Source organism: Strongylocentrotus purpuratus, unplaced genomic scaffold, assembly GCF_000002235.5.
Source record: "Strongylocentrotus purpuratus isolate Spur 01 unplaced genomic scaffold, Spur_5.0 spur5_scaffold_9, whole genome shotgun sequence".
Taxonomy (NCBI): Eukaryota; Metazoa; Echinodermata; class Echinoidea; order Camarodonta; family Strongylocentrotidae; genus Strongylocentrotus; species Strongylocentrotus purpuratus.
In genome coordinates this window covers 31,031,171-31,045,470 of record NW_022145615.1, presented here as the reverse complement: position 1 = coordinate 31,045,470, position 14,300 = coordinate 31,031,171, and the positions used below count along the sequence as shown (strand labels likewise).

The 14,300-nt window shown below is 37.0% G+C and overlaps 1 protein-coding gene across 1 annotated transcript; it reads left to right on the top strand.

Moving 5' to 3' along the window:
• Window positions 1-2,401: 2,401 nt before the first annotated feature.
• LOC100889338 lies at window positions 2,402-13,738 on the top strand. Its single transcript, XM_030976414.1, has 10 exons — window positions 2,402-2,405; window positions 2,941-3,054; window positions 3,951-4,063; window positions 4,678-4,734; window positions 7,749-7,818; window positions 10,098-10,142; window positions 10,915-11,168; window positions 11,635-11,694; window positions 12,142-12,250; window positions 12,600-13,738. The coding sequence occupies exons 1-10, from the start codon at window positions 2,402-2,404 to the stop codon at window positions 13,076-13,078; spliced, it is 1,305 nt and encodes a 434-aa protein (XP_030832274.1). The 3' UTR covers window positions 13,079-13,738.
• Window positions 13,739-14,300: the final 562 nt, after the last annotated feature.

Here is a 14,300-nt window from a genome sequence, read left to right as displayed (position 1 = left end):
CATTTCGAACTCATGGTGTAATATTTCATAATCCGACACGTGAATGGACACTCAAATCTTGGCTCTTTTCTGATAACCACAAGTACGATAATACCATGGTGTGTAGTATTTGACATAACATCCAGTATGCCAATTATTCCTGCTTTAATTCACCAAACCTGTACCTTCGTCAAATCTGTCTTCCAAAGTTAGAGATAGAAATTCATATATAATCTTCTCCTTCATTCCTCGTAAATTTTATCAAAATAAACTAAGATGTAATCGCAGATAATTAAGTTTGGGATTTTTTTTTCGTATGTGTCCTTTATCAAAGTTTAAACATTAATTCCATTACAAGCAAAGTAGCCCGTGAGTCAAGACAGATGTTTTGGGGGATATACTCGTACATTAATATTCATTATAGTCTCTCTGAAGGAAGAGGGGAGCACTTAAATTGTATCATTTAACGCCTTTGAAGATGATCAAACGGATAACAAAATCTTGCTGGATCTTGTTAAATGGTGTTGATATATTTAACACAGAGATGATACAGATTCGAGGGGAAAAGGAGTCAGAAAGTCGGGAGGCTCTGGCCAGCTGATACACCGATGTCCGAAGTATTGTACTTGAATGGTATGTGTACAGAACGGCAAATACTGCATTCTAATCCAAGATTCACAATCATATTTTTTCTGACGACATAATCCTAGTCATTAATGGACATGAAACATTTACTCTCGAGTTGTGCACCTCCTCTCACCGTCAACAACCTTAAAAAATGTCACAAAACAATGTATCAGATGATGGCAAGCCAAATGCCCAATGTTCATGTCGAATAACCAGGTTCATCTTTCGATATGCAGAGTTTTTTTCTCAAAAAACTTATATAGTTTATCGACGATAATCTGAGTTACTCATTTGGCTTGCCATAAGGTCGTCTATAAGAACGCGAATGAAGTCGATGTTTAGGATTAAAGTGGTACCGTGCTTTGATTTTAGGCCCTGATAAGGTTTAGGGTTAGGGTTAGTATTTGATTCCGGTCTGAAGTAAGGAAATCGGACATTGGCAGAAATTGACAACAGAGAGTAATATTCGTTGGAGCATGTATAAGGTACTTCCCATGTAGACTTTTCTAGGGTTGTTTAATGAGACCGAGTGCTAAATTGGCGCCTTCTAACTTAATCAGGAAATCAGATTTCCTTTCAAGAAAACCGAACTTTCCTGATTGTAAGCAGACCATGCTTTGGGGGCAAAGTGACTGTCATTTTCCCAATTTTCTATGGCATGTCGATGTGTAAACACACTTTAGATTGACATGTTGGTTAGAGTTTTGTATCAATTAAAATGACTAAAAATTGTGTACCACGCACAGTTGCACACTAAAAGGATGATCGCTAATTATACTATCGAACGTAGCTTACCGCCCCATATAAGAAAATGAATAAATAACAAAGAAGAGCAGGAAATAATAAATAAAAAGGAATAAAAAGGAATAATAAAGGAAGAAAATATATAGAGACATGTTGCAGAATGGGAAATAATGTATATACGTTGTTTAACAAGGAAAATTATGATGTTATCGTTCCGCATTTGGAGGACACTCTTTGAAAAAAATTATCTTGCCGTTTATCACTGTGTTGAAAGGGCGAGTTTTATGATATGTGTTTTTATGCAACCGATTGCAAAGAGTACTATGAACAGTTGCACGTGGGAAGATGTGGAACTTCTTGGCAGACATTTATCAGCACAAATCTTATTTCCATTCTATATCCGAAATCATGTCACAAACTATGTTTTAATGTAATACAGCTGGGCGTTGACTTTCCGTCTGGCCATGCCAAAATGTTACTCTTGTCCACTCCTTTCTGGACCTTTACTTCAAAATCAAATAGTATTATCATGTAGTAACTCAATCTGTGTTTGCCTTTTTTCTGGATGACTAAGCGATTTCTTTTTCAAAGCCAATTGAAGTATTTCTTTACATCATTTCTTTATATTGGCATAAGGAAATTGTGATTTATTCGAATTAATGAAGAAGTGCAGGTGTATATTATAATCTACATAATGATCAGGAATATGTATCAGGACAACTTTTCCAAGGACAAGTTATCCCCGGACAATCAGTTCCAGAATATTTGTCGGCTCATGACAATAATGCCCGTACAACATCCCATTGCCACCAGTTGCAGCAGTCAGAGAAGGCTAGGTGGAATTATATTAGTTGTGTGCGTGTGTGTGTGTGTTTGGGGTGGGGGTGGGGAAGGAGGGATATTGTGTAGGGGTAGTAGTCCAAGCGGACAGTTTATAACCGAGGAATAGTTGTCCGGGAGTGATACTCCATGTGTCGGCTGTCCTAGAAGCCAGGAATCATAGATATCTTGAAATAAAAATCCGAATCATCTTTATTGTTACTTTTCCAGTATGGGTAGAAGTGCTTGTCTCAGTAAATGTGTATTCCGTCAGTTCTAGCTGAGCCCTTCTTTGCCAATCCGGACATTATTAGGTCACTATTAAACAGTAGTCTGTAGATAGTGTTGGTGACAAGTTTCTTGAAGGTTATGAGCAGTAGAGCACTCATCCATCTATTTCTTAAGACACGTCTAGACATTGATGTGTGAAGTTTTAAGGTTGATATTTAAAATATGGCGAATTCTGAGAACTTGACAGATAAAATAGAAAAAGAAAGGTTAGCATGTTTTCACCTTTGAAGAGAGTGTAAATTCAACCATATTCCTTGGTAATTCTTCCCTCTTGAAATTATTTACACTCTTTGTGAGTTGTATAGTATCGCTTTCTCAGCACTTTATAACCGAGTTTAATCATGTCGCTTACATGTGGATTGTTTTTATTGTCTTATTTTCAGCTATTGTACCCAAACAATTGGATAACTTAAAGTATTAAATTGTGATAAACATTTTCACGTATTAATTAACTTTTTTTTTAATATTGTATATTTTCAGCTGTGGTATCAGAAGCGTTCATCAGTGTTGACATCGTACCTCAGAACAGCACTGGACCAGGCGGCCGAACGTCATGGGATCTGTTTACAAGGGTTACCTGGCAACGACCTGCAGGTGAACTTTGAAATGAATTATTTATCATGACTCATGACTCATGATTCCTCTTTATCAATTTTTCTGTTCAACCACTGAGTTAATATACCAGAATTGGGTAATGGAATGGCATCTTATTTTAAAAAGAAAACCACAAAATCATTTTCAATTTCGCAATTTAAGGGGTACAGGGTGTTACGCCAGATGAGTAATGATTGATAAATAACTTCGACACTCGATAAAGGGAAGAGAATTCTGAAAAGATTTGGATAGTTCGGTAGATACTTATCGTCGGCTTTTGCCTGATGACTTTTGAAACTTTGAATTGATCTGTATACCCTACCATATTTATATATATATATATATATATACCGTGATTCTTTTATTGAAACCATGCATTCTGTTTTGCGAATGCTTTCAACCTTTTAGTCCTTAAAATGTTTCGAACATGATCCACACTTTGGTCATATTGTCAACAAATTAATGATTTAAAAGAAAATGACTTAGACTTTTAAAAAAGATGCTAAAACTTTACCCTCTGTTTATTAAAATTACAATATATTGTTAAAAAGATTATCCTTATTTTCATTGTTTTCCCTTTCGATAAAAATGGTAATGTCTTAAAAAGTGACATTTATTTCCGCTAAAAGATCAACAGAATATTCAAATTTTTCGTTCTAAAATTATTTGATGAAACTCTTTCAATAATTCACATGGATTGATTGGAACTTAACATTACTTGAAATGAATGAATGGTACATCTAAATAGGGAAATACATTTGTATTATTCATTTCTGTTGTCCTTAGGCCTAGAGTATTGATTTTGTGTTGTTATTATATCTGTAAATAAAATTCAATCAAATCAAATCAAAATTAACTTCTAAAACTTTTTTTTTGACATTCCCTTTCCTCAACAGGGTTGGAGCCAGAGGATATGTACGTTTTGAGGTTGACAAGTTTCGATGGAATGATGGGAGGAGAAAGTGTTTTGACCGATCCTTGTCTCGTTGGTAACGAGGAAATCATGGTGGTAAATATTATGTCCGACAATTTCTTTTCTTTTCTCTTCTTCGCCATTTTCTCCATCATCATGTGCTCTTATCGATATTCCTCCATCTTTTAATTTCTTTGTCTCCTCAGCAATTGTCTACATCCATTTTATTATTCATTTATGTTTTTTCGTCAATTACTTTTTCCCGGTTTGCCTGTAACTGTCTTCACTTTGTTTGTCGCTTCTACTATTCTGTCTTTTACAAGATACAAGATATTTTGTTCCATCCTTTCCTCTTTTATTTTATTCTTGTTACTAGTAACTCTTTTCTTGTCGCCATTCCTTTTTGTTTCTCTATCTTTCTTCATTTGTTTCTTGTTATGTTCGTTGTTTTAATCTTTCAGCGAAAATATTTGATTTTGTATGAAATGTTAATCTATTTCAATAAATTCAATTGCGTTACTAACACTAAATGGACAGATTTTGGCAAAATTCGTATTGCAAAATTATTCAAAAGTTTGAATGAGTTAAATTTCTCAACATGTAGGTCAAATGAACTAGAATGATTGTATTTTATCAAGATGTTACAGAAATAAATTATAGATAATTTCTAAAAACAATTTCCTCCAATTTCCTTTCTCACCACATTCAAGTCGAAAGAGGAACATTTCTTCAACAACCTGAGTTTTGGACAACTCTACGAACTTGAGGTAAGAAGTGGAATATTCTAGATAGTCCAGCCTTCAGAGTTGATTTTAGTCAGTTTCAAATACATAACAAATCTTTCGAAATTTCCTATTTGCAAGAACTATCTTAGGGTGCTTTATAACCCACGACACCCATGACCCAACTTTTCCGAGGGGTGACGATACCGAATTTGTGTGTTTAGTGGGCGGTGGGTCTATTTGTAAGAGGAATTTAATTATTGTCAGTGTGAGATGTGCCGTTGAAACTATTCAAACATCGCCTTACATAGATGAAGAATTATGATTTACATAAATAAAGACACAAGACAGTTATTTCCTTCATCCTCGTACACAATTCAGATGAAATGCGAGACACTTTAACCAGATAGCTTGGATAAAGAGATAGGCCTGGATAGATCAATCTGCATCCTCATTCAGCCCTCCCTTCCTCCTAAATATGGAAATGGGCGTTCCACACCGAAAATCTCAAGGATAGTTAGATAATTATAAATAGCACCGAATGACAATTTCAAGTAATATTTTACATTATTCATATAAATTCACTGACAATTCTGGTCAGATAAGTTCAATGAATCATGGATTTCAGGGACTATAACATCACATTTCCCCGAAAACCCCCTCTCCAAACTGTACACAATTTTCAGTTCCAATCCATATAGCATCAAGTCTCTTTAATATAGCCTCTCCTTCGATCATCAAACCCACAAAAAGCGTTAAAAGCGCAACAAAGAACATTATCTCTCTAGGGTTTTCTTTGTATCAACAAAGATATGTTTTAACGCGGGCAATCATTGCAGCATTAATGGTTCCCTATGGGCCTAAGAACGTGTAACCTCTAACGCCTGCGAGGCTGAGCGACTCGTGTCAACATGTCAAAGAACCGTCATTTTTTTTCTTCATTCAGACATCTTCCCGCCATTTTCTGTCATCTTCTGTCATTTTATCGTAACATTTTCTTTACAGTGGTCAAAAGGGGGAGTTCTATTTTATTCTAAGCTTCAAGGTTTCATGCCGAGGGGAACAGGAAGCCTAATTTTTTAAAGCAAAAATTCCAAAGATAGGCCTATAATATTATACAGACATGGGACCATAATATTCCCCATCCTTTCCATGCCTCTAGAAAGTCCAGCTGCCTTAGAGCACTCTCTTCGATTGATTTCAATTGCTTGTGCCAGAATCACATCGTTTTTACTACTTCCGTGATCCTGTTATCTTTGGTTATGATTCATACCATCAACAAAGATTAAATGGGAACATAAAACGAATAAACCTTCCAGCAACCCCCCCCCCCAAAAAAAAGGGCCAAGTTTATGAGTTATCAGTGACGGTATACATTAATGATAGTGACCACGACGTGAGTAGGCAAAGTTGGAATGTTTTACTCAAAGACAAAGGCTAGAAAAGGAAGATGTCAAAATCGATTGTTTCAAAGAATGTGTATGTAAATATTTAGGAGATTTGTCACAAAGACAAATTCTTTTGTTAATCTAAACGAATGATGTGAGAATGAATGTAGGTGGCCCCTTTTTATTGTCACGTGATTAGAATCATGATGTTTATGGGGTCATTTCGATTAGACAAATCGGGCCCTTGTTATTTGAATGTCAGAATTATGCTCACCTCTGAGAACTATTGTACTGGACCATAGCAGGTGCTAGTGGCATAAACAGATGATTACGACTTGATACCGAAGGTCGATAAGGTTCCCCTGGTATTGGGGAGGACGACGACCTCCTCGATGATACGATGATGTCATGAAGAAGAAAAAATGACGTAGAGACGATGAAAAGTGAGAGAGAAAGAGTGAAAGACAGACAGACAAAAAAGGTAGAGAAAGCGTAAGAATAAAAGTGATATAGATTCTTAGATGGATATAACAAAAGCAGAAATTTAGATAAAGAGGGAAAACAGACGGTCAGACAAAAAGAGAAGAGAGAGAGAGAGAGAGAGACAGACAGACAGAGACAGAGAGAGAGAGAGAGAGAGAGAGAGAGAGAGACAGAGAGAGAGACAGAGAGAGAGAGAGAGAAAAAAAAGAGAGAGGGGAGAGGGGTTGTTTGTTTGGGTCTTTGAAATAAATGTTATATAGAGAGAGAGATTTTGAGAGACAGACATACAGATCAACAGAGAGATGGAGACGGGATGGTGTCATTGTGGTAGGGTCCATAATGTCATTGACATTCAGTCAAGACAATGGGGCAACAAAGACAAGCCTCAAATCCAGACATAATTGAAATTGTAAAAGGTTATACACGTACATGAATATGGTTTCACGACCTTTCCTCCATTAAAATGTCAAAATGCGTATCACAGGAGTATCATTATACATACTAAAGGGATGGAAAGGAAGCGTTCAGTTTAGTCTCTACATGGGATTGATAAAGAATAATCCTTACCAGTTTCTCGAAAGGTGTTAGTACGCCATTACAAAAGTCGATTAAAAACTCGTAGAATCCTCGGATTGAGTGATGCCGATAAATACACTTAACAAATGAAATTCACTCCATTTTGACTTCCCGGGGAGTCACATTAGTGATAATTTTAATTTTTCATAGAACTTGATACAAGGGCCTGAATGTCTATTTCATCCCGACATGAATTATTGAATGATCAAAGGCTGGAAGAGGTATAATGAATTGTGAATTCCCCCTGGTATGCCGAATACGCGAACATGATGCTTTTGTAGAGAGCTAGTAATTGTTTTAATTATTGTGCAGTGGTATGTTATGTGGGCTAACCAATTACTGAAAATGAAACCAAGATCAATACTCAATAACATTATATTATAATATGATAGATCAATATTCTGGAATTTGCATTTCAGCTAGATTATGGGCCATTAATGAGCATGAGACTGAGCGGCTCTTGACTGACTGTACATTAAACGTATTTGTATTTATGCTGTTTACGATTGATGAAGTTCTAATTTGTAGGAGCACTCTGTTTCTGTCGGTGCATGCTATTTAAGTTTTGTGGTAGGTATGAACTTTCTTTTTATAATTATTCCCTACTTTTAGATTCATCTTTTCCGTCCTGGAAGACAACATAAATCATTACAGGGAGCTATGAAATCATTCCAGACACCAGGTATGTATTATCAGGGGCGTATCTAGGATTGAGTGGGAAAAGGGGCATGAAATCCCCCACCCAACAAAGCAAAACAAAACAAAAAGCAAATCTACGAAAGCGAAAGAAAAAGAAGGAGAATGTTAAATTAACAATGTCCTTTCTGGGCTTATGAGGGATCCACAAGAACAACATTAAGGGCCCGTTTTGTGAAGGTGTACCATATTGAATATTAAAGTGGGCATGGGACGGTTCCCCCCCCCCCCACAAATACGACAAGGTAGACTCACGGTAGATTTGAGTAAATACCCATCGATAGTTTGGGTTAGCGCCCATTAATGTATCACGTAATTTTACGCGTGAGTCATTTTAAATACAATAATACAAATATGAATAATGATTAGATAACTAGCCCTTTTCTTAGTGATTGTTTGAAAAGTAGCGTCAAACAGAATGAGACTGAATGAATGAGGGAAGAGCAGAGTGAGGGAGAGAGAGAGAGAGGGAGAGAGAGAGAGAGAGATAGAGAGAGAGAGAAAGAGAGAGAGAGAGAGAGAGAGGGAGGGAGGGAGAGAGCAGATGGGGGATTGAGGGAGAGATGGAAGAATGGAGAAGGAAAGAGTGGGGGGGGGGGGAAAAAAATTGGTTACTATAAAAGTTTTAAAGAACTAGAGTCGAAGATACGAAGAGAGGGATTGTGGAAGGAAAACGGATAGACGGAGATGATAGAGGTCTACTAGAGATGGATATGAACGGGGAAGGGTAGGGAAGGGAAAGGGATTATTTTAAGGACATTGAGCTGTGATGATGTTAACTTCCCTCAAGAATGTTTTCAGACATGAGTCTGGCTGAATGATCATGAGTGATTGTGACGAGCCAGACAAGAAAACTCGAACCGAATTTGAATGAATGCATGAAGTCTATCGTATAGCCCTATTTAAAGCCCCATTCTACTATTTATAGCTACTTGCGCCCTCAATATAGCAAACAATGCCTAATCGGTGCCTGTTGGTCCCCCATGATCCCCTTTTCTTATGTTAATTGAGAGCTGATATGATGAGATAACCACCTGTCAGTGACCTCGCAGGGAGGTCTAATCCCCCTGACCAAACTAGTGCAGACGGTCTTTAAAGGATGACGCAGCTCAGGCACGACTGGAGGGATCGAAGAGCACTTCGTTCTAATGGTCAATGGAGTATCCCAACCTCATCTTTATATTGGGTCCGGGAAAATGACACAAATCGTTTACCTCTCTGATACCTAAGTCATTTGTCACGTCATGAGATGGGGAGGGAGAGGGATCCCTCAAGGCTAAGGTATTAGGTCAATTGCGTTATACTGCGCTCCTATCGTTACGTGTAAAGATGTCAATCAAGTGCAATTATCATTTAGTGTTTTTTTTTAATTTTGTATATAACACTGTGTTTGATTTAAAGGATGAGTCTTTGGATTTGATTACGACCGTTTTTTGCGGTCTATCTTCACCCCTCCTCAACAAAAATACAGTGATAAAAATACTGAAATCTTGGCTCGGGTAAAGGTATGTTGAAAGGAGGGAGGGACCCTAAAACCATGGCATATGACCATGATGACGGGAGATTCTGACAGAATAAACGACAAGAAAATCTTTGAGAATTGTCATGAAGATCATTGCAAGAATGCAAGGACATTCCATAATTACTTCCGCCCCCCCCCTTTACCATAGAGATCACATAATGATGATCATTGCATCCGTTAGATTAGGCAATTTCATACCGAGATAACTAGAGATTGCTAAAAGAGTCGGCAGCGGAAGAGCATTTAAATCTCCAAAAGAATATTCTCATAATATTCAACTTCTACCGTAAACTTGGTTGAAACATCCTTTTCCTTATAAAAGCAAAAATAATGCACCTACCCTGATCGTTTTTCAAATGCGTAAATATATATTTTTTTCTATTTCCTCTTTATTTGTATAATATTGCCTAGAAAATTGGATTATATTTTCAATTTTCCCAGGAAAATGGAAAATAGAAGAATTTGTTAACTGAGGATTTGGAACAAAAGATAGATGGAAAATTTTAATCAGGGTTGAATATACATTTTCTGTCCTGTTCCCCCCCCCCCCCAACGCTATTTTTTGACTAGTTTCAAACTACTTTATTTTGTATAGGATATTTCCAGTTAAATACCCTCCCAGTCATCATTTTTAAGGATCGTATTCTGTATCTTTGAACGAATATAATACATTTCCAATTCTTTCTGCCTTTCTCTGTCCATCCCACTCGCTATTTTCTTCATCTGTATCTTGTTCATATTAGAGTGCCTACAGGTCACAGGCGATATGGACTACTGCATGAATCGAGGTAAGCATAATGATATTTGGAGAGAACAAAATCAAGTTTAATAAAAAATATACTTTTATTTCAGGCTTTTCTTTGCCCAATATAAATGATTTTATTTTTATTTTTATTTTTTTATACTTCTCTCCCCCTTTAGAACGATACATTTTTACGACCTGCACAAAATATCATTGTTTTACATTTATCATTTTAATGAATAGTCTTTTGCATCTTCCTGATATAGAATATTTATATATGTTATGTAATTATGTATTATATTTATCTATTATATCATCAGCTAATGAGCAGAGCCTTCTTTAGTTGGTCTTTGGTATTGTTGTACTACTTTATGTTCCAGGAAATGAAATAAAATCAATTAATAAATTAGTGATACACTTCAATTTTCAACTTCTCGTAATTTTGTGAATACTTATTTATTTAAAACGTCCAGTGAGAATTAAAAGAGAAACTTCACTGAAAGGTAACTGAAAATCGTAAAATCATCCACAAGATTGAGTTCTGATATGGCATTGGGTACACACACCAAGCATTTAAAAATGAATTACGACCCTTTTAAGAACGTAATAAAAGTCAATGTAAAATCAGTATTGGTCTTAAACGTCAATTCTAGGTTGTTTATTTTGTTGTACGTAACGTTTTATACGGCCATCACAGTTCGGTGCTTTATGGGTTGATATTTATTTCCTTGGATTTTGATTTACACAATGATGCCTTGTTCGAACTGGACACGGACTTAATTATTCTCCTTTTTACTTTCTGTCTATTTTTCTGACAGTCATCGTTCAGTACTCTGGCGCCCCCATCGACCCTCATGTGAACAGTCTTTGCCGCAACAGTTCGACGAATCTCCTACAAGTATCTGTATCATGGCTTCCACCATTCCAAGTCAATGGAAACATCTTCCTGTACTCCATAGACTTCGGTATAGTGGTGACCCCTGCCCCGGATGTAGTTGTGGAACCTCCTTCGATGTCATTTCAAACATTGAACATTTTCATGCCTGTTCTGTCGAATGAGACAAATCAGACGGTGAGATAACGAAAAAATAAAATACTTTCTCTCAATCATATACTTTTGTCATAACAAAAAGTTCATAATCGGTATTGTACACGCACACTTACACAAGAACACACATTAACAATATTTTGAAATCAAGAGGTATTAAAACTCCAATAAATATGAATAGATGACAGATCAGGTAAACATGTACATTGTCAGTCGTCACTATTAAGAGTGTGATAACCTTTGAAGTTATGCTGAAGAAAAAAATTCTCACAACTCTGAAATTGATTAACATTTTGAATGGCTTTAGAATGGTTTTAAAGTACGAGTTAATCTTCAGAATACTAAATCGTACCATCATGTCTTTATATAAATGTTAATGACAGTGGTTACCATTACGAGAAAAAGATGAATGATAGCTTTGCCCCATTTGTGATGTTTAAATGAGAGAGATTTATTAAGAATGTGACCAACCTTTATTCATTTTTTTCAGGACTTCCGAATTTCAACAACACTTCAGGGTCTCGAAGAAGGGCAGCTTTACTACGTCAAGGTAAGTAACAGTAATTAAAATCTTGTGGCAGTTATAGGGGCGGCACCAAAGGCCAGGGAAGGGGGAGCGGAGTTGGTGGCTTATTTTGCACTTTCACAATGTCTGTCGGCAAAGTGGTAAATACAAGAATTTTTAAAAAATCCTCTTTGGCAAAATCAGGAATTAGAGGCAGTTTTAAATTGATGTCAGCAGGTTAAAATTTGAATCATTTTTTTGTTGTTCTTGACGGTCAATTTAAAAATCAAGACGTTTTCGTCTCAAACCTGCGTCGTCTCTGTTTCCCTCTCAACCCTTCAAGTATATTTTACCGAAAAACAAACAAACTAACAAAATGACGATTGGGTCACTTTTTGTGACATTCGAATGATATTGTCCAACGTTTCTTGAGGTTTGTGCTTTGGCTTTATAGTTCGTTATAAAAAGAAACTATTATGCTTTCTTCCTCAGATAACACCCGTTGTCGACTCGCTGGTCGATGGCGGTAAATACCCCGGTGATGAGGTAGAACTGACGTTCGTTACCGCTAACTGGACAGACCCAATGGGCGAGACCACGGGTGAGTCATTTAGCCTACCAGGACCGGGGGCAGGGGTTGTTAAAGATTTTTTTTTTGTTGTTGAAATTTTCATAATAAGGAGTAACCTATTATGGGGACAATGTTGGTCATATTTTTAATTACAATTGCGAAAAGGGCAACTCTTTGGTTAAAAATCGACATAATATTTGATATTCTGTACAATTGAACCTATATGTTTCTCATCTCATCTTCTCGATGTTATTCTTCTGTATCGTGTGAAAGTTGTTTGATGAAAAGTCCTGCAGGAAGATTTAGGGGAAAATATTTTAGTTACACTTGTCAAATTTTCCAGTCATACACTTCCGATGTCTTTCTCTTGCTTTCCTAGAAATAAACCTTGTGACCCCACTGTGCGAGATCCTAGACGACCCGACGATTGTACCAACTGAAAATGATACATTCACAGACAACACTACGACAGAGATAGAGACGATGACCTCGTCATTACCGTCATCAACGATCACGGGCGACACGACGATGATGTGGACAGCAACCACACCAGCCAGACTTCCACCGACGCCGATGGAGCCGGCGCACATCGCTCTCATCGTCATTTTCTCGATACTCATCATCCTCGTCATCGTCGTGTTCATCGTGATCACGGTCCGGATGGCGAAGACTGGTCACGTGACCAAGTTACCACAGCTCTCACAAATACCAACCATGTGCAAAAAGCAGAACCATTCGGACGGAAGTCAGAAGAAAAAAGACTTGAGTATGACAGAGAAAGGCGTGAAAATAGTCAACGAGAAAAAGCCGGAGAAAAAGACAAGCAAACCGAACGGAACTGCGAAGTCACAAAAATAGCGATTGAGCGTGTCTACAAGAACTATGTGACCAAGTGAACTTGATGAGACACTTTTCTGAATCACGATGAAAACATTATCCATGGATCAAAACATGCATGTCAAAGAAACTGAATAGAACGACTATGCAAGATCTATGTCTACCTGGATAATGTATGACACTTGTTGAATCGTGATGAACACTTATTTGTGTGACGATGAACATAGATTGTCACGTTCTTGATATTTGATAAATCATCTTTTTGAGATTCTTGTTCATGTCTTCCTACTCTTGTTGAGGGCATATTCTTATCAGGAATATACAAAATGTACACGTATAATTAACACCTTGTGACTTACAATCAACGTCAAAACTGAATGTTTAAATTGTCGTTGAGGGGGCGTGTACCCGGAGTGCAAAATGTATAACATGCGTGCTTCCTTACAGTTTATGGATAAAAGTTTATAGGGGCGCGGGAAAATCCTCTATGTGCAAGGGAATACCTCCTCCCCCTTAGTTGAAAGAAAGATGTTTAATCATGAAGAAGCATTTGATTTATTTCATGCACTGTTGAGACTTCCTTAAAAAGATTAAATAAATAGATTACCAGATTACTTAAAGGGATCGTTTAACAACGTTAAATCTGAGATGCATGGCCCTACGTGTTATCATCAGTGTCTGTGACATAATTCAATATTGAAGAAAAAAATTACGCTTCAAAATGATCAAGAAGTGCCTCAAAAAAGTAAAAATATTTGAGTGACCGGTTTTTACCATACTCGTTTTCCCCAATAGACTGTAGTGTTATGAAAACCGTTAGGCAAACGCAATATTTGGTTTCGATTTCCAATCATAAATATCTTGATAATCAGACAGGCGATCGGCTTGTAAAAGTCACGGGGTTTCCTGACTGACCTAAAGGTTTATAAATATCATTGCAGCATGGGCTAAATCATGTCCATGGCTAAATCCAGGATTTTGTTTCAAAATCTGAGACAAAGTTACCGGATCCATTTAATGACCGCCCACCTATATCTGACCGCTGTCCCCCTCTCTCTCCCCCTCACATTTCCGAATCTCTTTTCTTTTTTTTCTCTCTCTCTCTCTCTCCTATTCTCGCTCTTTAATCTCTCTTTCCCATCTCCTTTTCTCTTTCTCTCTGTCCCACACACACACACACACACACACACACACACCACGCACATACTCTACCTTCATTTCTCTTTTCCCTTCATTTCTCTGT